Source organism: Orcinus orca, chromosome 20, assembly GCF_937001465.1.
Source record: "Orcinus orca chromosome 20, mOrcOrc1.1, whole genome shotgun sequence".
NCBI lineage: Eukaryota > Metazoa > Chordata > Mammalia > Artiodactyla > Delphinidae > Orcinus > Orcinus orca.
The window spans coordinates 53,080,396-53,104,411 of record NC_064578.1 but is presented as its reverse complement, the minus strand read 5'-3'; the positions used below and the strand labels follow the sequence as shown (position 1 = coordinate 53,104,411).

Genomic DNA, 24,016 nt, shown 5'->3' with positions numbered 1-24,016 from the left:
TGTGTTAGTTTAAGGTGTACAGCAAAGTGACCCAGTTATACATATACACGTATTTTCAAATTCTTCTCCCATTTAGGTTGTTTTATAATATTGAGCCGCGGTACCCAGCTTAGACAGACCCTGGAAACACTGTCCCCGCCCCTGGGGCTTCATCAGGCCCTTCAACACTGCCACCCCTTCCCACCCCCCACCCCCATTAGAGCACAGATCACACCAGACTGACTTTCCTGTTGCCTCTTAGGCCTTTCCTGCCAGACTGTGAGTTTCTTGAAGGCAAGGACTGTGGCCATATGTTCATGCATTCATTCATCATCAAATATTTTTTGAGGTCCCCTGTCATGGCAAACAGTACTGTGGCGGGTGGAGTAGGGAGCAAAGCAGCCCAGAGTGGAGTCTGACGGGAGGGCAATGAGTAGCCTGGCAGTGAACCGAGGGAACGAGGGGCTGGAACGGGGAGGATAAGGCAGTTAACTGAGCCCTATTTGTGGTTGCATCCCAGCACTTTTTTCTTGCGATCCCTGGGGTTTGCCGGGGCTTGTGCTCGAGCTGAGTGTTCTTTCTAGGAAGAGGGAGATCTCAGGTTTACCTAAGCCTTCTAGCTCAGCAGAGGGTCCCCACGCATCCCCCAAATCACAGCCTTCTGCTCAAATGGAGGGGGGGCAGGGCTTGCGCTTACCAGGAATTTGTTTTGCTGTTCATTCTTTATTTTGAAATAATGATAGACTCCCAGGAAGCTGCACAGCGAGTACAGAGTCCCAATACCCTTTCCCCAGCTTCCCCCAGTCCTGGCAGCTCAGATAGCTGCAGCCCAAACTCAGAGTCGGGAGATCGACGAGGGTACCGTGCTATTGATGGGACTACAGGTCTCATTCGGGGTTCGTTGTCTACGTGCAGCTAGTTGCCCGTGCACCTATGTGCACGTGTGTTTCTGTGTCATTTTATCCCAAGTGTGGATCCGTGTAACCACAATGGCATCAAGATGCGGATCTGAACGCTCACAGGGCAGCTGCCTGTCCACCCCACGCCTTCAGGGGGGTTTCTGTTCGTGCATCTCGCCCTTCTGGTTTGCCAGGGCCGGAGCCAAGACCTTCAGTTCAAAGCAGCGAGGCCCCTCAGCAGAGCCAGTTCACGGGAAACGGACATGCACAGGGGGCTAGGTGGGCACGTGGATTCAGAGGCACAGAGGGACTCCCTAGGGGCAGAGACCAGCCCGGGGGAAAGGGGAGGAAAGTGGTTTGGGAGCAAGCCCCGGGGTTGGTGAGGGAGGGAGGGTGCAGAGACGTGGCCTCTTGAGTCGCTGCGTGGTGGTTCGGATGGGCTGCCCAAGCCCAGAGACAGACGCAGTCATTAGGGAATTTAAGAGGCTGGGGGAGGGGCTGAGGCCAGCTAGCCCCGCCCAAAGTTAGGATGGGTCCCCCAAACCCAGGCCCTCCTCTGTCTGCCTGGAGCCATTCCCCACCTGTCCCCCTCTCTCTGGGTCTCTGTCCCCCTCTCTCTGGGTCCCTGTCCCCCTCTCTCTGGGTCCCTGTCCCCCTCTCTCTGGGTCTCTGTTCCCCTCTCTCTGGGTCTCTTTCTGGGTCTCTGTCCCCCTTCTCTGGGTCCCTGTCCCCCTCTCTCTGGGTCCCTGTCCCCCTTTCTCTGGGTCTCTGTCCCCCTCTCTCTGGGTCCCTGTCCCCCTCTCTCTGGGTCCCTGTCCCCCTCTCTCTGGGTCTCTGTCCCCCTCTCTCTGGGTCTCTGTCCCCCTCTCTCTGGGTCCCTGTCCCCCTCTCTCTGGGTCTCTGTGCCCCTCTTTCTGGGTCCCTGTCCCCCTTCTCTGGGTCCCTGTCCCCCTCTCTCTGGGTCTCTGTCCCCCTCTCTCTGGGTCTCTGTCCCCCTCTCTCTGGGTCCCCGTCCCCCTCTCTCTGGGTCTCTGTCCCCCTCTCTCTGGGTCTCTGTCCCCCTCTCTCTGGGTTCCTGTCCCCCTTCTCTGGGTCTCTGTCCCCCTCTCTCTGGGTCCCTGTATCCCACTCTCCCGACCTCTCTGCAGAGCCTGAGTTGGGGAGCACAAGTTCTGCCCTGAGCCCCTGCCCTCACCCCCTGCCAGGGCCCTTGCTCCCCCACCCTTCAGGACTGTGTGGACCACAAGGTGAGAGAGCCTAGGAGACAGGACCACCTGGCACCAGTTGCCTCCAGCACCTCCAGTCTCCTGCCGGCTCCCCACCCCCACCCCCTTCTCTCTTCCTCTGCGGCTGTGTGTCCTCTGCGTCCCGCTCTCCCTCCATCTCCGCACTGTGCCCTGCCTGGGCCTGCATCTCCGCCTCACTGTTCCCTGTATCACCACTTCCTTATCTGTCATCTCTTGGCCTCCTTTCATCATCACTGCTATTATTCTGTATGAGTGTGTTTGGAGTTGGGGTACCTCTGCCTCTTTTCTCTCTCTTCATTTTTTCCTCTTTCTCTGTGCCTGTTTCTATTCCGCCTCCCCCTTCTTCCCTCTGTTTTTCTGTTTCTGTCTCTCACTTTTCCACACTCACCTCTCCACGAGTGTCTGTCCCTGTGCCCTGTCCCCATCTGTCTTGTCTCTTTCTATCTGCCTCCCTTCCGCATCTATATTCATCTGCTCTTTGTCCGTCTCCCTAAATTCTCTCTACCTCTGACTCTTCTCTCTCTGGCCTGTATTTCTCTTACTCTTTCTCTGCCTCTCCACCTTCATATGCTACTTCTCTCACATTTCCTAGATTCTCTCTCCTCCCATGGCAGCCCCTCTCTCGGTCTCTGTCCCTCCCTCTCTCAGACTCTCTCCCACCCCCACCCCGTCCACCCTGCCCTGGGGTCCCCCTCCCGGGATTCCTTCCAGATTACAACACCTTCACCTACCAGGCAGGCAGGTTCTCATTAACAATTGGGACTACTTCTCTGGTGAGAGAGGAGAGAGAAGAGATGGGACAGGCTATCCTGGAATGGGAAGTAGGCAATTAAAAAAAAAAAAAAGTCAGAAGGGTGGAGGAGAAGCGTCAGCTACTCAGACCAGAGATAAAAGGCCTCCATTAGTGACAAGGAAGCAAGACATCTTCCCCACTCCTCCAGACAGGAGACATCAGGGCAGGACCTGAACTCATCTCAGCATCCTCTCTCCAGCCACCAAGGAGCCCCCAGACCCCGCCCTCCTGGTTTCTGGCCTCCATTCTGTCCCTCATCCATGTCTCTAAGGTCTTAGTCTCTGTCTAAGACACTCTGTCTCTGACCTATAACTTCTGGGTCTCTCGCAGCCTCCTTAACCCTCACTTTCTCTCTACATCTGCCGGAATCCGACCCCCAGCCCTCAGAATGTTCCTCCTGCTGACAGCACTTCAGATCTTGGCTGTAGGTAAGACAGCAGTGGGGCCTGGACTCTGAGAAGAGATGGGGAAGGGTCCTGGGGACCCGATGTGCTCACAGATGACCTGATGAGAAGGGGCAGGGAGTCGTTTGGGGATCATGGCTGAGGAGCATGCTGGAGGGGGCGCCTAAGTTCTAAGTTGTGGAGGTATTAGGAGGTTGCAGGGTCCAGGGGGTTGTAGGAGACGGGGAGAAATAAAAGAGGAATTGAGAAAAACTATCAGGTCTTGACTGGGTCTTATTAGAAAGGACAGCAGGACACTTCTTGATTGTGTTAGGGAAGAACTGATACGGGAAAGACAATGTGTTGCCAGAAATGATGGTGGGAATGACGATGGGATGGTGAGCTCTCGGCAGGGAGAGTGGGTGTGGGGAGAGATAGTGGATCCTGGGGGGTCACATTGAGTGAGAAGTTTGGGGAAGGAACAGGGAGCTCCCTGAAGGTGTTGGAGGATTACTGGGTGGAATTGTGCTGTATTGTGACAAGTGATGACAGAAAGTATTCATGGAGAAGCAGAGTCAATCATAGTAGCTGTATCAGGACCCTGGAGGAGGTGGCCCTGGGATCCAGTAATAGATACTGTGGAGGTGCCTGGGGGTGGGGGGGTGTCAGAAAACTCCCTGGTTATGTTGGGACAATAATGGGGGCAGTGTTGGGCATATCTCCTATAGGGTGGGGTAGATAAAGGTGGGTGGTTTAATGATTAGACAGAAAAGGGGGGATTTGTGGATTCCAGACGTCCTAGAGAGTTGGGGGTAGATGGAGAGCATCTGTTCATCTGCTTGCCCCACTCCACCTCACCCTTGCCTCCTCCTAGCCATGGCACAGAACCAAGGGGACAAGATAATTGGTGGTTCCAGATGCATCCGGAACTCCCAACCATGGCAGGCGGTCCTGCTGGCAGGTCCCCACCGTAGTTTTCTCTGTGGAGGGTCCCTGCTGTCTGACGAATGGGTCATCACTGCTGCTCACTGCGCCCGTCCGTGAGTGAACCCCTCTTTGTTCTTCTGCCAAGTGCACTCCAGCGTCTAGCCCTGTGTGGAACCCAGTGTAGTAGCTGGACCCTGGTTTGGGGTCTAGATAAGAGCTTAGAACAGCAGACCCGGCTCAGAACGTGGAATCCAGCCATAAATCTTGAACTCAGTTTAGATTCTAAAAGCAGATCAACCGTTTAGAACCCACACACAAGCTTAGAGTCCCACACGGAATCTAGAACCTAACACATAACCTGAGATCCATCCAGAGGCCCAGCTCTACAGAGAGACTAAGATTAGGAGTCTGTTCCAGAGTCGTGGTTGAATTCTGCACACAGTCTACCTTCAGAAGCTCAGGACCCCCTCAGAACACTGCCTGGAATCTAGAGTCAGGTTCAGAACCCACAGTCCAGCCCTAAATCCAGAAACCTGCTCACAGCTCAGAGCAGAAGATAAAGACAGAACCTGAAGCTTGTTCTAGATGCAACATTTAATCCAGAGTCTAGTCTACAGCTCCTCTCTGAGCAGCCTAGAGCCCAGACCTCAACCCACCGTCTACATCCCAGAATGGAGGCCATAATCCAAAGCTTCATATTGAACCCAGAGCCCTTCTCAGATTCTAGACTGAAACCCGGACCTCAGACCCCAGACTAGAAGTCAAAGTCCAGATGAAAGCTCACCCAGTGCCCATAAACCAGATGTAATGTCATAAACGGAAGTTCAGGGTAGAACCTAGGGCCCAGACTCTAGAATGGGAACCAACATCTAGAACCTGGGACCTGGAGCTCCGTCTAGAGCCCAGAGCCTGGCCTGAGGTCAAGGGCTCAGACCAGAGTCTAGAACCAAGAGCCCAGACTATCACCTGTAATTTGATCTAAGACAGAACCCAACCTAGAATCAAGAATGCAGACCAGCGTTTAGAGCCCCGAGCCCAGCTGGAGCACAGAGCTCAAACCGTTGTCTACAACCCAGGTCATCAACTAGAGCTTCATCAAGAACCCAGAACTCAACCTGGAAACTGGAGCTCACACCAGTATCTAGAAAGTGTGCTATCGTCCAGATTCAATCTAGAACCCAGCTCCCGGCTTAGAGCCCAAAGTTCCGGATGAGTCCAAAGACCAGGCTAGAACTGGAATGGAGCCTCCCTGAAGCAATGGAGTGACTGGAACGGATCCTCCAGAATATCAGTTCTGACCTAGAGCCACAGCCCACAGTCTCACTTAGAACTCAGAGTATTGATCCAGGTGCAGACCCTAGGACAGAACCAAGACTGCTCAACCACCACCTGATACCCAAGGGGGAAGGCAAAGTGCAGCCCACAAGGGGAAGGGGAGAATGGTAGGATCGGGTCCAGAGAGAAAGCCGAGGCTGGGGGAGAGTGTACAGGATGCCAGGAGACACTCAGCCTGCAGTTAGAGGGAGGGTTAGACTGGAGGAAAACTCATCACCAGGGAAGGGAGCATCGCTGGAGGGTGGGGAGAGGCCTCCAGGTCATATCCTGAGCAGCGCTACTCTTGGGGGTCATGGGCCAGGAACCTGCGAGTTGCCCTGGGAAAGCACAACCTGAGGATTTGGGAGGTAACACAGCAGGTGCTGCGTGTGGTCCGCCAGGTGCCACACCCCCAGTACAACCCCTGGACCATCGCAAACGACCTGATGCTGCTGCAGCTGGAGCGGCCCGCTCGGCTGCGGAGGGCAGTGAGGCCCATCGCCGTGGCCAGCTCCTGTGCCAGCGCAGGGACTCCCTGCCTTGTGTCGGGCTGGGGCACAACATCCAGTCCCAACGGTGAGAGTCCTGCGTCAGGAAAGAGGGGCGGGAGCCTGCGTCCTGGGTCTGAGGGGGGAGGGGCCTGGATCCTGGGTCTGAGGGAGGAAGGGCTGGGGGCCTGGATCCTGGGTCTGAGGGAGGAGGGGCCGGGGGCCTGGATCCTGGGGCTGAGGAGGAGGGGCCGGGGGCCTGGATCCTGGGTCTGAGGGGGAGGGGCTCAGGCCCTGACTCCTGGGGCTTGGTGGAGGGTCGACTCCGTCGTAACCCCTCAGTGCCCCTGCAGCCAGGTTCCCCAAGTTTCTGCAATGCGTGAACATCAACATCTCCTCGGATCGGGATTGTCAGTGGGCCTATCCTGGAGCCATCACCGCTGGCATGGTCTGCGCAGGGGTCCCCCAAGGTGGGAAGAACTCTTGTCAGGTGAGGCCCAGGGAGAGCATGGGCAGGGGGATTGTTTGGGGCAGGGACTTAGGTACAAAAGGACCGCAGGAACATGACGATCAGGGGAGCCCCCCCCCCGCCCCCCGCCAACTCCACACACACAGAGAACGAGAGAGCTTGTAATAGCCGGGCTGCCTCCACACCGTTTGCCCTTGGGTACCGGACCTCAGTTTCCTCATCTGTCCCCTGGGGGTGGCAGGTCTTAGTCGGTGGAATGAGATGAGCTAGTCCATGGAGAGAGCACAGAGCTCTGATCACCACTGTCATTGCCATCATCACATACAGGTACCTGGCAAGCCGGGCTCAGGTCCTCTAGAGATCTTGATCCATCCCTGAGCAATGGCTCCAGAGACAGGGGATGTGGAAACACACACACACTTTTCTAGAGACAGAGCTAAGATGAAGAGGGGCCCAAGGGACAGAGACAGAGTGGGAACCAGTGACCCCAACACCCAGGGGCTGAGACCTCCAGAGCCCCTGCCCAGGGGTCTCAGCCCACCCCCATCCCATCTTTGCCTCTCGGGTTCTCCATGCCCACAGCTCTGGTCATCTGTCTGTGGATGTCTCCATCTCTGTCTCTCCCCCTCAGGGTGACTCCGGGGGACCCCTGGTGTGCAGAGGAGAGCTCCAGGGCCTCGTGTCCTGGGGGATGGAGAACTGTGCCCAGCCTGATTACCCCAGCGTCTATACCAACCTGTGCAAGTACCAAACCTGGATCCAGGAGACCATACAGAGCAGATCTTAGCTGGTGTTGCAGAATATCACCTGCCCACATGCTCCCCAAGACCCTGCTCTTCTTTCCCAGAGCAGTTCCTTCAGGGGTTCTCTCTGCACCCCACCACATCCCCGTCATTATTCAAGGTGCCCCTGAGACACACAGAGCAGGAGTGTGAAGGCAAAGGCGCTGCACTGGCACCATATTCCGAAGAAGACAATTTTCAAAACTCTTGGTGTCTGTAAAAACCAGGGAAATACTACTAATAAAACTTTAACAATCCTAAATTCCATTCTCCATTCATTTAATTCACCCAACAGATATGCACACACAGGTCCAATCGTGCCCAGGCAGAAGCCATGTTCCAAAGCGCATGGTGTCCCCTGGGGGTCTGCCCCCTCACCATCCACTGTACTTGGTGTGGTAGAAGGAAGCGCCCCAGCCTTGCGCTGCGACCCTGAGCAGGACTGCTGAGGTCCCGGACTTGGGAGGGCAAAGACCTAGCTTGTTTCCTGGAAAACACTATGGAAGTGAAGAGATCCTCGTTTCCCTAATCAGATCTCAGGTGAGGAGAGTTGAGTTAATCACACTCAGGTCCTGAGAGCTCTGCTCTCGTTTTATTTATTTCCATTTGTCATCCCTGGCTCTGGTTCCCCTCCCTCCCCAAAGGCATCAACACAGATGGCCTTGAATACCCTGCATCCTTGGAACACATGCATTGTCACATTGTGTTGCTTCTAATTTACACAAAATCATTGTGTTATGAATCTCATTCTCTTTCTTATTTTCATTCAAGAACGATTATTTATCGGACACCTACTGTGTGCAAGGCTACTTATTGGCCACCTACTATGCGCCAGGCATGATTCTAGGTACTGGAAGTAGGGCTGCGAACGAGCCAGATAATCTAAATGTTTCTCGTCGCAGAGCTTGCATTCTAGCAGGAGGTCACAGACGAGAAACAGTAAACATCATTTAAAAGCAAAGTAGAGGGCTTCCCTGGTGGCGCAGTGGTTGAGAGTCCGCCTGCCGACGCCGAGGACACGGGTTCGTGCCCCGGTCCGGGAAGATCCCACATGAAAGCTTGCTGGGGTGAATATAGCCAATATTTTATAAAACTATAAATGGAGCCTAACCTTTAAAAATTGTGAATCACTATATTGTATACCTGGAAATTATATAATATTTTACAGCAACTCTACTTCAATTAAGAAAAAGAAAAAAGAGGGGAAAACACGATGGCTGGGGGGACTTCCCTGGTGGCACAGTGGTTAAAAATCTGCCTGCCAATGCAGGGGACATGGGTTCGATGCCTGATCCGGGAAGATCCTACATGCCGCAGAGCAACGAAGCCCCAGGGCCACAACTACTGAGCCTGCGCTCTAGAGCCACGATCTACAACTACCCACATGCCTAGAGCCCGTGCTCCGCAGTAAGAGAAGCCACCGCAATGAGAAGCCCGCACACCGCGACGAAGAGTAGCCCCTGCTCGCCACAACTAGAGAAAGCCCGGGCGCAGCAACAAAGATCCAGTGCAGCATTAAAAAAACAAAAAGAAGATTGCTGGGAAGTGGAGACTGCACCTTCTGTCATGGTGATACAGACACACCTTGGCTCTCATGTGTGGCAACCACCCAAGCTCTGCGGAGGCAAGGAGTTGAAAACAGCTGTGTACTTGAGTAGCTCTGAGCCCCCAGAGAACTGAAGACACGGACCACCCTATAATTCTTGGCCTGCATCCTACTATAAAGCTAAGTAAAAATAGTTTAAAGTAATCTTCAATCTGATTTCCAACTCCTATTCCCAGCTGTGATGGTTACGTACCCTATTTTATTGCTTCTTAGATGCACATCCGTTTCCCGTTTTTACAACCTCCGTAAGCGGGAGGCATCTTATAATTAGCTGAGTGTTATGTCTTAGCATTACGCCCTAATTTCATCGATGGCCCCTTTTTCTTTCTCAGTGGTATACAAAGTGATAGTGCCAATACTACTGAGGCATTTTAGATTGATGCAATAGGATGTGAAGGCAGGTGGGTGTGGGTGAGGAGTCAGGTTTCAGTATTAAACAGGCGACCTTATTCCACCAAAGGTGGTGTGACGTTATTTCACACCAAAATACTGTGTTAACAGCCTATCCATGTTGCTCTCTGCCCATCTGGTTTATTACTGCTCACTGCCACGGTGTTGGTGTTTTCTCAACCTGTGTTGTCCAAGATGGTAGCCACTAGCCACATGTGGTCATTTAATTTTTAAAGTAAAATTATCTAGATTGAATGTGCATTACAATTCCATTCCTCGGTCGCACTCGCCACATTTCTGATGCTCTATAACCATATGTGGCTGGTGGCTGCCGTATTGGACAGCACAGATAAATAGAATTCCATCATTGCGGAGAGTTCTGTTGGACAGGACTGCTTGAGTCTATACCCTTGCTCCTAGTGTGGTCCAGGGGACAGCAGTACCAGAATTATCTGGGGCTTATTAGAAGTCAGAGTCTTGGACCCCACCCCAGACCAACTGAACCGGAATCTGCATTTTAACAAGACCCCCAGGGGTCTCAATGCTTATTAGAGTTTGAGAAGTACCACTCCGTGGTATACATCCACCATGTTTAATGACCCAGTCCGCCAGTGATGGACACCTAGTTTCCTTCTACTACCCAAGCAATACTGCACTGACCATTTGGGGGCAGGCCCCTTATATAACTAGAGAAGACTTCTCTGGAATATCACAGAAGCAGGACCACTGGGCCAAAAGCCTTACTTTTAATCAATTTCACCAAGTACTGGCAAGTTTTTGCCCGGATAAGAAAGATTCATATCTCTCCAGACCCTCAAAAATGCCTGTCGTTCATTCATTCATTCAGCAAATATTTACTGAATCCTGTTATGTGCCAGTTACTGCTCTAGGAACAAGGCAGGTAATATTGTTGCCCTTGGGGAACTCACTTCTGGAGGTGAGGCAAACAAGGGACAAGTAAATGAGTAAAACATGAAATATTGGGAATTCCCTGGCAGTCCAGTGGTTAGGACCCAGCACTTTCACTGCCATGGCCCAGGTTCGATCCCTGGTCAGGGAACTGAGATCCTGCAAGCCTCATGGCACTGCCAAAAAGACCCATTAAATATTACAGACGGGAGCAAGTGCTTTGGAGAAAACTAAAGCAGAGTAAGGGGATAGAGAATGTCAGAGAAAGGTTACAATTTTAAGTGGGTTATGCAGTGGGTGGTTAACTCCGCAGGGCTATGTTGTCCAAACCCTGCATATTACAAAAAGTAGTTAGGCCCTTGCCTGGCATCTGGGAGAGAACCTCTAAGCCTTTGTAATATTCTGCCTAATAACAGCGTCTTTCTTTACCTGGGGGCCTTGGGCCATGCCAGATAGTCTATCCTAACGGGATGATTTGTGATGGAGGTCTTGGGGCATATTTGACCTGAGAAGGAGCTGGAGACGAAGGCCAGCCATGCAGGCAGGCAGCCATGTGCCTATGTGACTGACCCCCAATAAAAAACATAGACACCAAGGCTCAGGTGGACTTTCCTGGTGGGCAATCCTCTGTACGTGCTGTCACACGTTGTTGCTGGGCAAAGTAAGTGCTGTCTATACGACTCCTCTGGGATAGGTCAGCTGGAAGCTCGTGCCTGGTCTCTCCTGCACTTGGCCCCATGCGTCTTTTTATTTTGCTGTGATAAACCAAAATCATGAGTGCAGGAGTTTTCCAAGTTCTGTGAGTCCTTCTAGTAATTCCCTGAACCCATCTCAGGGATCTCCAACTACAATGGTCAAGGAAGTCTTCATGGAGAGGATGACAAGAATGGAAGAAACCAGGCAGACGTCTGGTTTGGAAGAGGGGTCCGGGGGTGGGAATTAAAGTACTGAAGTTCTGAGATGGGATTGTGCCTGACACGAGAGGGGCAGGAGAAGAGGAAGCGGTAGGTGACGTCAGAGGACTACTGGGGCCAGACGGTCTGGAGCCTTGCTGGCCACCATAAGGAAACCTGACTTTCACTCTGAGGGAGGTGGGAGGCACTGTGGGCTTTCCAGAAGAGGGGTGGCCTGCCCCGACTTACACTTTATAATAAAAGTTCACTCTGGCTGCTGTGTGTAAACAGTATAGGCGGACAAGGACAAAAACAGGGAGACCAGATAAGAAGCTTGCATAATCCAGATGAGAGATGATGGCGGCTGGGAGGGACCAGGGCGGCGAGGATGGAAGATGTTGAGAAATGGTCCGATTCTGGATCTATCTTGAAGGCAGCGCCGGCAGGGTTCGGTAACACAATGGATGTGTGGTGTGTGAGAAAAGGAATTCAAGGGTGAGACTGAGGTTTGGGCTGAGGAATGAAAGGACGAAGAAACTATTTACTGAGACGATCAAGACTGTAGGAGGAGCCCATCTGGAACACGAGAGGGGTGAAGGACAAGAGTTTGGTTTTGAACGTGAATCTATTGAGTAGGCAGTTGGATGTCAAGTTGAGAGTTTAAGAGCAAGGTCTGGCTGGAGACATAACATTTGGGAGTCATCAGCATGTAGACGGTATTTAAAGCCACAGGAGCAGATGAGATCACTGAGGGAGTGAGCATAGACAGAGCAAAGAAGAGGGTCAAATGCTCCAGCATGTAGAGATTGGGGACGTGAGTAGAAAACAACACCGGTCATGAAAGAGAAGCAGTGAGTGAGTTATGAGGAAGACCAGGAGAAAGGTAGCGTCTCAGAAGCCGAGGAAAGACTTTGAAAGACCAGAGAGTGAACCACTTGTTAAATGCTGCTGATATCTCAAGTAAGATGAACCCCAAAGAGCTGGGGTTCAGCGCCATGGATCTTATTGGCGCACTTAAAAGAGGCACCATCGGTGGAGCAGTGGGGGTGGAAGCCTGCATGGAGTGGGCTCAAGAGAACAGGAGGAGAGGACTGCCAGACAGGACGTGCAGCCAACATTTTGGAGTATTGCAGTCAAAGGGAGCAAAACGGGTCAGGGGCTGAAGGAGAGCACAGAGGTGGAGAGAAGGTTTTTAAAAAATTCTGTTCATGGAACATGGGAGAAATTGTAGCATGTTTGTATGTTAACGGAGAAGAAGAAAATTGATGATGCAGGCAAGGGAGCAGAGGACTGCTGGCTGGAACAGTGTTCTCGAGGAGGTGAGAGGGGATGGGGTACCTCGCACAGGTGGAGGTGTCTTTCTTAGATGGAGGTGAAGATTGTTCATCTATAGAAATGGGAGGGGGGTGGAGCATGTGGGCACAGATGCAGGTAGATGGCAAGTCTGACCTTTCTAGTGTTTGTTATTCTGATGGGTGAAAAGTGGTATTTCGTTGATGTGTGAGAAAGATGATGACTGGGACCGACATCCTTAATAACATGGATCGAGCTCTAAAGAAGAAGTCACCTCAGTGTGTCAATTTCTTGCGCATCTTTCTCTCCAACAGACCAAGTCTGATTTCTCCCCAGGCGTCTCTCTTTCTACCTCTTACATCGTCTTGCCTTTGTCTCTCCCTGCATTTCCTCTGCTCTCTCCCATCCACCTTGTTTTTCTGTCTCTGTGTATTTATCCCTTTGGGTCTTTCTTAAGTCTCCCCACCCCTTCGCATCTGCATCAGGGCCTCTGCTCTGGGCATGGGTGTAGGGCCAACTTTCTCATCCCAGCCAGCAATTCCAACCAGAACTTCCAGTTCCTGCTTGACAAAGAACCTCATTTTGAAGCCAAGCTATAGGGTGGGGGCCCCCGGGAACCTCAGGCTGCCTCCATCTCCAGCTTTACTTATTTAACAAGCGTGTTTGTGGCCTTTGGTTCGTGTCAAACTCTCCTCCAAGCATCTTCAGATATTAACTCATTTAACCCTGCTCTGTGAGGCAGGTGCTGTGGTTAGTGCCATTTTACAGAGGCACAGAGTGGCCATGTCACTTGAACTCAGCTCTGAACCACTAGGAACACTGTCTCTTTTTCTAGTCCTTTTTCTTTCTTGCTCTAGCCCTTCTCTCTGAGGGCGACAGACCCTGGTCTATGTGACAGTACCCCTGGATTTGGTCTAACTGGCATGTGACTTTCAGCTACTCACTGAACTCCGTGGGCTCCAGTTGCCTTATTGATCAAGTGAGGGGGTAGAGTACCCCCAACTCTTGGTGGGTCCATGACCTCACTTCAACAAGAGTCAGCCAATCATTAGCCCTACTGTCAGTGCTGACCGGGTACTCACCCCTCAACAAATACCAAAGACAGCCACCCCACTGCAAGTTCCAGCCGTTCCCAAGGGAGAAAGACTTTTTCTGGAAGTGTGGACCTAGGCCACAAAGGAGCACAGGTTCCCCGACTTCCCACACAAACCTGTCACCTCACTTAACCCGCATCCTCCCTCCTGCCACTCAGCCTGAACCCAACTCAACTCAGAAAGAGTGAACTCGGTCCCTACTCTGGGTCCAGTCCTGGGAAGTGGGGTAATTCCAAGGTGGGGAAGGACAGTGGCTTTCTGTCACCTTGAGAGGCACTCACAGCTATGACCCAGCACACTCCTACCAAAACCCTACCCTGACGCAGATACTGGACCTCGCATCTGGCGCTCATTAACAATGTCAACGCACAACACCAACTCAACTGTATTTCAACACCTCCCCACCCAAATACTCAATCTTGGCCTCATCTCCAGCCCCAACCCAACTGGACTCTGTCAACAACATTATCCCCAGATCCCTCCCATCTACAGCTTAATTCTATCCCCAAAACCAACTCCAACCCCATGCTCACCCCAGGTCCATTCTCTTCCCCAAACTCACCTGCATTCCCAGTGTAGTCATCAGAGCCCCTCCACCCACACCAACCACCATCTTAAACCCGACCAAACTTTTCTTCCTAGTGTAGGGAAAAACTGTGAAAGACTTTAAGATGGACCCAGCAGATGTCATCAATGGAACACGAGGTGGGTTATCTGATCCTATGGGGTCTCAGCTTCTTTTACTGTCTTTGAGCAACTTTACAACTCTGTAAGTGATAAATAGTGGATCGTAGTGCAAATAATTCTCGTCCATAACCGTGCACATGAGTTTTGTCAGGTGGAAGTACAGTTCTCTCCCCTCCATATAGAATAAGCCAGTTTGGCATCTATTGGTGAATTCATTTTAGCGCTTCTTATCGCCCGCGCACCGCAATGAAGAGTAGCCCCCGCTCACCGCAACTAGAGAAAGCCCGCACGCAGCAACAAAGACCCAGGGCAGCCAAAAATAAATTAATTAATTTAAAAAAAAAAAGAAGGGCCTTGTGCTCATGATAAGGTGCTACCAACGAATTCAGTTCCCTCCATCGGAGGATTAAGAAGTCTCTCAGTCAATGAATAAACTTAAAAAAAATAGAACGTACTTCAGAGGGTTCTTGGGAGGATTGAGTTAGTATGTGAGAGCGCTCCCTAAGGAGAACGCCGGTACGGACTGAACGCTTACTAAGTGGTTGCTCTCATTAGTATTATTGTTGTTCTTATTATTGATGTCATTGTTATGCTTCCTCCAAGGCCCCAGTGCCAGAGCAAGACACCTTGGGTGGCAGCTGTGTATTTGAGAGAATGAGAGGTAGCCGCCCAAATCCTTCCCGTGGAACAGAAAATAAGGACATAGCTGAGATGGAGATGCTGACTGCCAACAAGACCTTAATTCAAGAAGGCCAGCCAGGTGGCAGGCTTCTCAGACCACCCTCCTCCCTGCCGTCTCCAGGGACTTTGCAGCCACACGTCCTCTCCTCCCTGTTTTTGCCCAGGGGAGTTTTAACATCCTGGGCAGGAAGGAATTTGGAGGCTGGTGGAGGGAGAGAGGAGGTGAAAATACTGGGGAAGAGAACAAAGCAGAGAGAGGAGAGTCAAAGAGATAACGATACTTCCTGTCTTTGGTCCAGCAGATAAAGCCCTTTCATACCATTTCCCCAAGGCCCCGGTTGGGGAAATGTCAGCTCCCCATTTTACAGAAGTGTAGACCTAGACTAAGGAAAATCCGCCGGTGAGTTGAATCCATCCAGGCTGATGGAGACACATTCCTGTATTTCTCTTCTGAGACCCTCTTCAGGGGCAGCCCCCTCAAGTCTGGAAGGAGGGCCCAGACCGTGCTGAACCACTGCCTTGTTTAAGGGACGAGGCTGGACTTACCAGGCAAATGGGAACAACACGCATATAAGCCCGCAGTTCCGTTCTAACAAAGTCAACGCTAAGATGAAAGAAGCAGACAAGCTGTGAGAGGGTTGAAGAGGCCAGAGACCCAGGTCAGGTTTTTTGGAGGAAGGGATAAGGAAGGATAATGTAGCCATCCCACAGAAATAGGATGGAGTCCGCCATCCAAGAATTGGTTCAGAGGTCATGATTCGTGATGCCCCACATGGGGACTTCCCTGGCGGTCCAGTGGTTAGGACTCCATGCTTTCACTGCAGGGGGGTGCAGGTTTGATCCCTGATCAGGGAATCAAGATCTCACATGCTGCACGGTGTGTGCCCCCCAGCCCCCCACCCAAAAGAAACAAACAATCAAACAAACAAAACGATGCCACACCTGCAGCAAAGGGTCCTTTCTGCCCCTGTGGGGTGACCACAATTGGCACTGTGAGTGGGGGTCTAGATGGGACCACCACCTTGTCCACTGAAAAAAAACGCACAACCTAAAAGGTGGGAATTACGTTTTATTCAGCAGACATGCTGAGGACTTAAGCCCGGGAGACGGCCTCTCAGAGAGCTCTGAGGGACAGCTTCAAAGATAAGGGAGGAACCAGGATATACACTGGAGCTCTAGCAACAAAAGCCAGATAGTCGGGAACATCAACAGATTACCGTTCATTAAAGAAAGTCAACAAACAAGCACCTCCAGTTAGTGAATTTCTTGCTTTTCTATGTATGGGAAGATGCCAGAGTCTGGGCTCATTGAAATCACTCCTTTGATGTGCACCTCAGCTATGCAGGGCCAGTATCCTGTTTCTCTCCATCCTGAATCCCGGCAGGGCGCACAGTCCTCGGTGGCTGAAGTGGCTGTCGATGGCTCGACGGCTGCAGCGTCCTTTGTTTACTGGTATGGCAGGTGACACTTTTTGTCCACGACCTCCGAGGTCTTTCTCATCTTGCCGTCTGGCTCACTGGCCCCGCAGCCACGCATTTTGAGCTGTGCTGCCTGCTGCTATATTTGCTGAGACCTAAGGAGACTCCGTTGTAGATTTAACAGACCTAAGTCAGAAGTTTCCATAGTTGGTGTTCAGGAACGGGGTAAGGGGCCCTCCTTCAAGGGGCCCTGGGTTGTGCATCTCCAGCCGGGACCTTTGTGCCTCTCTCCTGCCCTGAGGTCGGAAGGTGGGACTCTGAGTTCCAACCCCTCTAATCAATTGGTTGGTTCCCCTAGCAGCCAGCCCCCATTTCCTCCCCCATCCTGTCACTTCATTAACATAAACTCAAATAGGGTTACTGGGATTTATTATGAAAAGCAAAAGAGGCTCATCTTTCCCCTACCACTTGGGAAATTCCAAGAGTTGGGTTTTTTTTAATAAATTAATTTATTTTATTTTTGGCTGTGTTGGATCTTCGTTGCTACGCGCGGGCTTTCTCTAGTTGCGGTGAGCGGGGGCGGGCTTCTCACTGCGGTGGCTTCTCTTGTTGTGGAGCACGGACTCTAGGCACGCAGGCTTCAGTAGTTGTGGCAGGTGGGCTCAGTAGTTGTGGCGCACGGGCTTAGTTTCTCCACGGCATGTGAGATCTTCCCAGATCAGGGATCGAACCCGTGTCCCCTGCATTGGCAGGCAGATTCTTAACCACTGCACCGCCAGGGAAGCCCCCAAGAGTTTTTAAAAGCTCTGTGACCAGGACAGGTTGGTGGGGACAGAGGGTGAGGTAGGTTTATATTGTCCAGGAGGCTGTTGGATGCACATCAATGAAGCTGGGGAGAGACCTGAGAACCAACCTGCCCCAGGTGACAGGTGAAACTGTCAGGTGTATACAGTCAGTGCAGAGGACAAGGCTTAGGACAGAGCCCTGGGAACACCCTTGTTTGTACAGACACCAACGGAGGGAAAAAAAAAAAAAGGCCTGTTAATGAAGGAGGCTGGGAAGGAGAGTCGGGAGAAGGAGGAAAACCAGAAATGCATGGTGTCCCAGAAGGAAACCCAGAGAAGGGGGGCCGGCCATGTTGAGTGCTGCCCAAAGGTTGAGTAGGACGGGGACAGGCAGGTGACTGTTGGATTGTTCAACATGGAAGTCTCTGGAGACCCAAAAAGACTGTGGCTATGGGGTGCAAGCAGTGAGTAGATCTCCAGGGAGAAGTGTTGCTGGGAAGGATGGTAGGAAAACAAGGCAGTAACTGAGGGGGGTGTGGACTGTGGGCTGTGATTCAACTCTGTGGCCCCGGCATCTCCCAGCAGATTATCAGGCCCACGCAGCAAAATGTTTGCAGAGTGAATGAATGAATGAATGAGACAGAAATAGAGTGAGAGAGAGGTGTAAAGGTAAACTGAAGACTACAGAAAAAAAGATTCTGTCATCCAAGTCAGCTTTGAAAATTCCTTCTTTTTTTTTTTTTTTGCGGTACGCGGGCCTCTCACTGTTGTGGCCTCTCCCGTTGCGGAGCACAGGCTCCGGACATGCAGGCTCAGCGGCCATGGCTCACGGGCCTAGCCGCTCCGCGGCATGTGGGATCTTCCCGGACCGGGGCACGAACCCGCGTCCCCTGCATCGGCAGGAGGACTCTCAACCACTGCGCCACCAGGGAAGCCCCCCATCCATCTTTTGTTGCCTTGTTCGAGGACCCCAAGAGGAAGTGGTAGGTAGACATTTAGCTTCCTCCCAGCCCCACTTTTTAAAAAATTTATTTTATTTATTTATTTTTGTCTGCGTTGGGTCTTCTTCGCTGCGCGCGGGCTTTCTCTAGTTGCGGTGAGCGGGGGCTACTCTTGGTTACGGTGCACAGGCTTCTCATTGCAGTGGCTTCTCTTGTTGTGGAGCACGGGCTCTAGGCGCGTGGGCTTCAGTAGTTGTGGCACGTGGGCTCAGTAGTTGTGGCTCGCGGGCTCTAGAGCACAGACTCAATAGCTGTGGCTCACGGGCTTAGTTGCTCCGCGGCATGTGGGATCTTCCCGGACCAGGGCTCGAACCCGTGTCCCCTGCACTGGCAGGCGGATTCTTAACCACTGCGCCACCAGGGAAGCCCTCAGTTAGTCATTCTTTTGCTCATTCACATATTTGGATAATGATTAACAATACAAGTTCTGGAGCCAGTCTGCCTCCGTTCAAACTCCAGTTCTGCCTCTTACCAGCTGTGTGACTTTGGGCAAGCAGCTCCACCTAGCTGTGTCTCGGTTTCCACACCTATGATGGTATCCATGCCCTGAGACATCACCCCACGTGTTGGGATGCCTGAGTTGTCTTTAGGGAATGGGCTTCATGGTGAGCTTATGATGACGCCCAAGAGGAAAGCATGAGATACAGGGACTTGAGCGCTCCAGGGGCTCCCTGGATGAGGTGGCAAAGTTGCTCAGAGCTTTTTCGGAAAGCAGGACGTCTGTCCTCTTGGAGTCTCCAGCTACAAAAGGGATTGACTTTATCCAGAAGCCACAAGCCGCAAGTCTGCGTGTCAAAAGAGAACCGCTAAGCAGTCATTCCCCACCCCCACTCCCTGCTGCCCCGGGCAATCACTAGCCTGCTTTCTGTCTCCACCGATTGGCCTTTTCCGGATATTTCATATAAATGGGATCATACGGTGTGTGGGCCTTTATGACGGGCTTCTTTCACTCCGCACAGTGTTCTCAAGGTCCGTCCACGTGTAGCACACATCAGTACTTTGTTCCTTTTGTAGCTGAATAATACACCATAGCATGGACAGACCGCCTTTTATTTGTCCATTCATCATCTGATGCACATCAGTTTAACGGGTATGGGGTCTCCTTTGGGGGTGACGAACATGTTCTGGAATTAGTCGGTGGTGATGGTAGCATAACACTGTGAGTGCAGTGGAATTCACGGCGTTGTAGACTTTAAAATGGTTTGAAGGCTGGATTTTATGTTATATAAATTTTACTTCCAAAAAAAATAAAAAGATAAGAGGAGAAAGAGAGGGATTCTGTCCTGCGTCTCTTTCACTCTCCCTCTCTCTGTTTCCTGTCCCCTGTCTCTCCTTCTCAGTGGACGGCCCTATGCAAACAACTTTCATGGAGTTAGATAAATCGACCTCCTAAGACCTGTGCTCTGAATTTAAAAACTTCAGTTAGAACCAAGCTTCCTTGGATCCCAGTTTGGAAACTCCTCTGTCTCCCCTATTTTGTTTTTGGCTTTTTATTTTGCGGTACACAGGCCTCTCACTGTTGTGGCCTCTCCCGTTGCGGAGCACAGGCTCCGGACGCGCAGGCTCAGCGGCCATGGCTCACGGGCCCAGCCGCTCCGCGGCATGTGGGATCCTCCCGGACCGGGGCACGAACCCACGCCCCCTGCATCGGCAGGCGGACTCTCAACCGCTGCGCCACCAGGGAAGCCCTGTCTCCCCTATTTTGAAACCTCTTCCCTTTCCTCCTCTTCTGTCTCAGGCTCTCTCTGCCCTTGGTTTCCTTGACTCTCACTTCCACCCTGTTGCCCCTTCCATGAAACACTCAGGGAGGAGTCCAGGTATCTACCTACCCCACTCTCCCTGAGGCTTCATTACAGGAGTTGGGGAAGATCCCAGATCACCTTGCGTCATTGGCCTCAGGGCTGCTGGCTAGTTTGCAGAGGAGGGGAGAAGGAGAGGGCCTGGGTCTTCCCTCCAGAGCCATACTGGGGCCCCCGCCCCCCTCCATTTAACTGTAAATCTCACTAATTGTCATTAGCCAAGAAGAGTTTCTACCTGATTAGAGGGTGTCCCGCCCCATGTCTACCTTGTCTCCTTCCCTCAACCCATAAATCGCATGAGCTGGGACAGAGTTAAAAGCTGTATCAGCTGCTGGTCTGGGACAGACGGACGGAAGGAAGAAGACAGGTGGTGCAGCATGACAGCTGGCTGAGAGACCAGGTGAACAGCAGGAGAGTTGCCTGATAGGGTGGCTGGCAGATGAAAAGGCAAGCAGGCAGGGGGCCAGACAGATAGCAGAGAGACCGACAGGCTGAGATTGCAACGGTCACATGGAGGAACCGGCAGGCGGAGAAGCAAGGTGAGCAGGGGGCAGGCCAACACCAGTGAGGGGGTAACGCTCGGGGGATGGGTACAGAGAGGAATGGGCCTGTGGACCATCCCCTCCTCGTGGAATTGCTGGTGGAAGGGGAGGAGAAAGGGAGGGTCCACTTGACAGGGAAAAGGAGGGTCCAGTTGCCATCTCGGAGATGCCTCACCTTTTCCCCAGAACCTGGAAGTGGACCACCATGGTGTCCAGCACCTTTTTTCTCCTGTGTTTGATTGGTGAGTTCCCCAGAAGGCAAGGAACTCTCACGAGGATGCCTGGCACAGAGGAGGGGAGGGAGGCTGGCTGACGCTATGCCTCCATTCACCTCCATCTCCAGGGGTCCTATGCACCTCGCTCTCCCTGTATCTTCCGATCCATCTCCCCTCTGTCTCTCCCTGTCACTATGTCTCTGTCCTTTCTCTCTCTGAATCTCTGTTTCGCTTATCTTTAAGCATCTCTCTCTCTTCCTCTTTGTGTCCTTTGGGTGTTTCACTGTGTCTTTATATATCACTGGGTCTGTGTCTCCCTGCCTGTGACTCTCTCTCTCTCTCTCTCTCTCCCTCTCTTGGTTTCTTTCTCTTGCCTCTTTCTTGTTCTTTCTGTATCTCTCTTTCTATCTGATCCACAGTCTCTAGGTTACTGACTCTGTCTCTCTGGCCCACGCCATTGTCCTCAGGGCTCAGCCACGAGGGCACACAGAAAGTTTTTAAAGGCACGGAGTGTATCCCTCACTCTCAGCTTTGGCAGGTGGGGCTGTTTGAAGGTACACAGCTGCGCTGTGGGGGAGTCCTCATCGACCGCAGGTGGGTTCTCACAGCTGCTCGCTGCAGCAACAGGTAAGCCCCCCACTTGGGTCCCTGCCTACTCAGGGTGGGAAGGGAGGGTGATGGGGAGGGTAGCGCTGGGGGGAGGGGGCTCACAGGAGTAAGGAGATGGTCCTGCAACAAGAGGGTCTGAGGTCAGACAAGAAGTAGGACTTCTTCACAATGGGCCTGGGGTGGACCTGGGTGGGGATCGGTGGGGTGGAGGTCAGGGGAGGGCCCTGGAATCTGCCCACCCACCCCCAATGTTCCCTCATGTCCCCCTTCCTTCCCATATGGTGTCATCAGTTCAGCATCTCCTGACCCAGTGTGAGCTGGGGACCCATGTCTGACCCAAACTCTTTGTGCAGCTCCAGAGTTACATCTGTGTCTCTCTGGGCCTCAGTGGTCCCATCTGTAAAATGAGGTCAGAGGTTACATCTGGCGCCTCTCTGGGCCTCAGTGGTCCCATCTGTAAAATGAGGTCAGAGGTTACATCTGGCGCCTCTCTGGGCCTCAGTGGTCCCATCTGTAAAATGAGGTCAGAGGTTACATCTGGCGCCTCTCTGGGCCTCAGTGGTCCCATCTGTAAAATGAGGTCAGAGGTTACATCTGGCGCCTCTCTGGGCCTCAGTGGTCCCATCTGTAAAATGAGGTCAGAGGTTACATCTGTGCCTCTCTGGGCCTCAGTGGTCCCATCTGTAAAATGAGGTCAGAGGTTACATCTGTGCCTCTCTGGGCCTCAGTGGTCCCATCTGTAAAACGAGGTCAGAGGTTACATCTGTGCCTCTCTGGGCCTCAGTGGTCTCATCTGTAAAACGAGGTCAGAGGTTACATCTGGCGCCTCTCTGGGCCTCAGTGGTCCCATCTGTAAAACGAGGTCAGAGGTTACATCTGGCGCCTCTCTGGGCCTCAGTGGTCCCATCTGTAAAACGAGGTCAGAGGTTACATCTGTGCCTCTCTGGGCCTCAGTGGTCCCATCTGTAAAACGAGGTCAGAGGTTACATCTGTGCCTCTCTGGGCCTCAGTGGTCCCATCTGTAAAATGAGGTCAGAGGTTACATCTGGCGCCTCTCTGGGCCTCAGTGGTCCCATCTGTAAAACGAGGTCAGAGTGGGCCTCAGTGGTCCCATCTGTAAAACGAGGTCAGAGGTTACATCTGTGCCTCTCTGGGCCTCAGTGGTCCCATCTGTAAAACGAGGTCAGAGGTTACATCTGTGCCTCTCTGGGCCTCAGTGGTCCCATCTGTAAAACGAGGTCAGAGGTTACATCTGTGCCTCTCTGGGCCTCAGTGGTCCCATCTGTAAAACGAGGTCAGAGGTTACATCTGGCGCCTCTCTGGGCCTCAGTGGTCCCATCTGTAAAATGAGGTCAGAGGTTACATCTGGCGCCTCTCTGGGCCTCAGTGGTCCCATCTGTAAAATGAGGTCAGAGGTTACATCTGTGCCTCTCTGGGCCTCAGTGGTCCCATCTCTAAAACGAGGGGATTGGGATTTGTAGGTCTGATGCTCTCAATTGTTTTTCTTTTTCCAAAAGGGAAGTTTCAGACATGGAGAGACAGAGATATTTGGGGACAGGGAGGGACACCAGCAGGACAGAGTCCACTCATTATTCCCCCATTCGTTTAGTTGACAGTGTTGATGGCCCAGGCCACCCGCTGGGTGGTGGGAACAGGGCAGTGAATAGGACTAATGGATGTCCCTGCCCCCATGGCCATCACCAGCTAAGAGAATCAGGAAGTGACACAGATGCGGTAGCATGGAGAGGAGCAACAGGACCAACACTAGAAATGGAAAGATGGCGATGGAAATAGAGACCAAGAGGTGGGAAGAGACAAAGAGAATGAGAGCAAGGGAATGAACAACCATCAAGGTGCAGAGCAGCAGAGAGAGGCAGGTGGGTCTGGGAGCCCCAGGCCAGCCCACCCTGCCCCTGCTGAGCCTCTGTGACCCCCAGCAGGTACAGCCTCAGCCAGATGGACTGGACCAAACAGATCCGGCACAGTGGCCTCTCCGTGACCCACCCTGGCTACCAGGCAGCCCTGCAGAACCAAGACAATGACCTCCGGCTTCTACAACTGGGCATCCCTGTTCCCTTGACCCGCAGCATCCGGCCCCTGCCCCTGCCCACTACCTGTGCAGTGGCTGGCACCAGGTGCCACATCTCGGGCTGGGGCACCACCAACCACACAAGGAGTAAGGGGGTGCTGGGGTCAGGGGTCACAATTGGCAAAAGTTTGCGGCATAGGGTGAGAGGTCAGGAGTCATGCCATCTCAGAGGAAGGATGGGTAAAGTGTCACACATCAGGATTCATGCTTTAGGGTCTGAGATCATGGTGCGTAGGGGTCTTGGGAGTTAAAGAGGTTAAGTGGTTGCGTATGGAGTTAGGAGTCATGGGTCAGGGATGTGGTTAGAGGTCAGAGTGATGTTATCAGACTGGATGGAGCAAAAGACATATGTAGATAGGATCTTGGGGTCATGGGTCAGGTACTCTGATGTTAGTCATTGTAGAGTTGAGGTCATGGGATCCAGATGTTGGCCACAATCTGAGGACGGAAATTGGGATTCGATCAAGGATCACTGGTCTGGGACTGGAAGCCACAGGGCTTGGTGTGTGGAGGTAGAGGTTAGGGGTCATGGAGTCTGGAGTCAAATAAACTAGGATCAGAGGTCACTTTGGAGGATTCAGAGCTGAGGTTGGAGGTGAAGGTGAAGACAAGGAACATGGGGCCAAGACACAGAGAGAAGACGTGAGGCCAAGTTGGGATAAAAGGGCAATAAGATTGAAGGTCAAAGGTCACAGTAGCTGGGATTGAAGGAGAAAGCCAGGGT

General features: G+C 52.4%; 2 protein-coding genes and 1 long non-coding RNA gene across 5 annotated transcripts; all 3 read left to right on the top strand.

Annotated features, from left to right (window-relative positions):
• The first annotated feature begins 3,183 nt into the window (after positions 1-3,183).
• Positions 3,184-7,543, top strand: KLK14 (kallikrein related peptidase 14). The gene is made up of 5 exons (XM_004286187.3): positions 3,184-3,346; positions 4,176-4,341; positions 5,865-6,118; positions 6,384-6,520; positions 7,131-7,543. Exons 1-5 carry the CDS (start codon positions 3,307-3,309, stop codon positions 7,284-7,286), a joined length of 753 nt encoding a protein of 250 aa, XP_004286235.1. The 5' UTR covers positions 3,184-3,306; the 3' UTR covers positions 7,287-7,543.
• A 9,513-nt stretch (positions 7,544-17,056) lies between these two features.
• Positions 17,057-24,008, top strand: LOC101276170 (kallikrein-12). Of its 3 annotated transcripts, none has more exons than XM_049703537.1 (4): positions 17,057-18,020; positions 20,566-20,621; positions 21,062-21,221; positions 23,141-24,008. In XM_049703537.1, exons 2-4 carry the CDS (start codon positions 20,585-20,587, stop codon positions 23,541-23,543), a joined length of 600 nt encoding a protein of 199 aa, XP_049559494.1. In that variant the 5' UTR covers positions 17,057-18,020; positions 20,566-20,584; the 3' UTR covers positions 23,544-24,008. The 3 variants fall into 3 exon arrangements, 2 of the variants coding, with proteins under 2 accessions (XP_049559494.1, XP_033273166.1); XM_033417275.2 differs by lacking the exon at positions 17,057-18,020 and adding an exon at positions 18,266-20,376; XR_004480172.2 differs by lacking the exons at positions 17,057-18,020; positions 23,141-24,008 and having other exon boundaries at positions 20,383-20,621; positions 21,133-21,247.
• On the top strand, positions 21,237-22,857 carry LOC125962709 (uncharacterized). Its single transcript, XR_007474345.1, has 4 exons — positions 21,237-21,563; positions 21,620-21,847; positions 22,505-22,611; positions 22,668-22,857. It is a non-coding gene; the product is annotated as an uncharacterized LOC125962709 (long non-coding RNA).
• Positions 24,009-24,016: the final 8 nt, after the last annotated feature.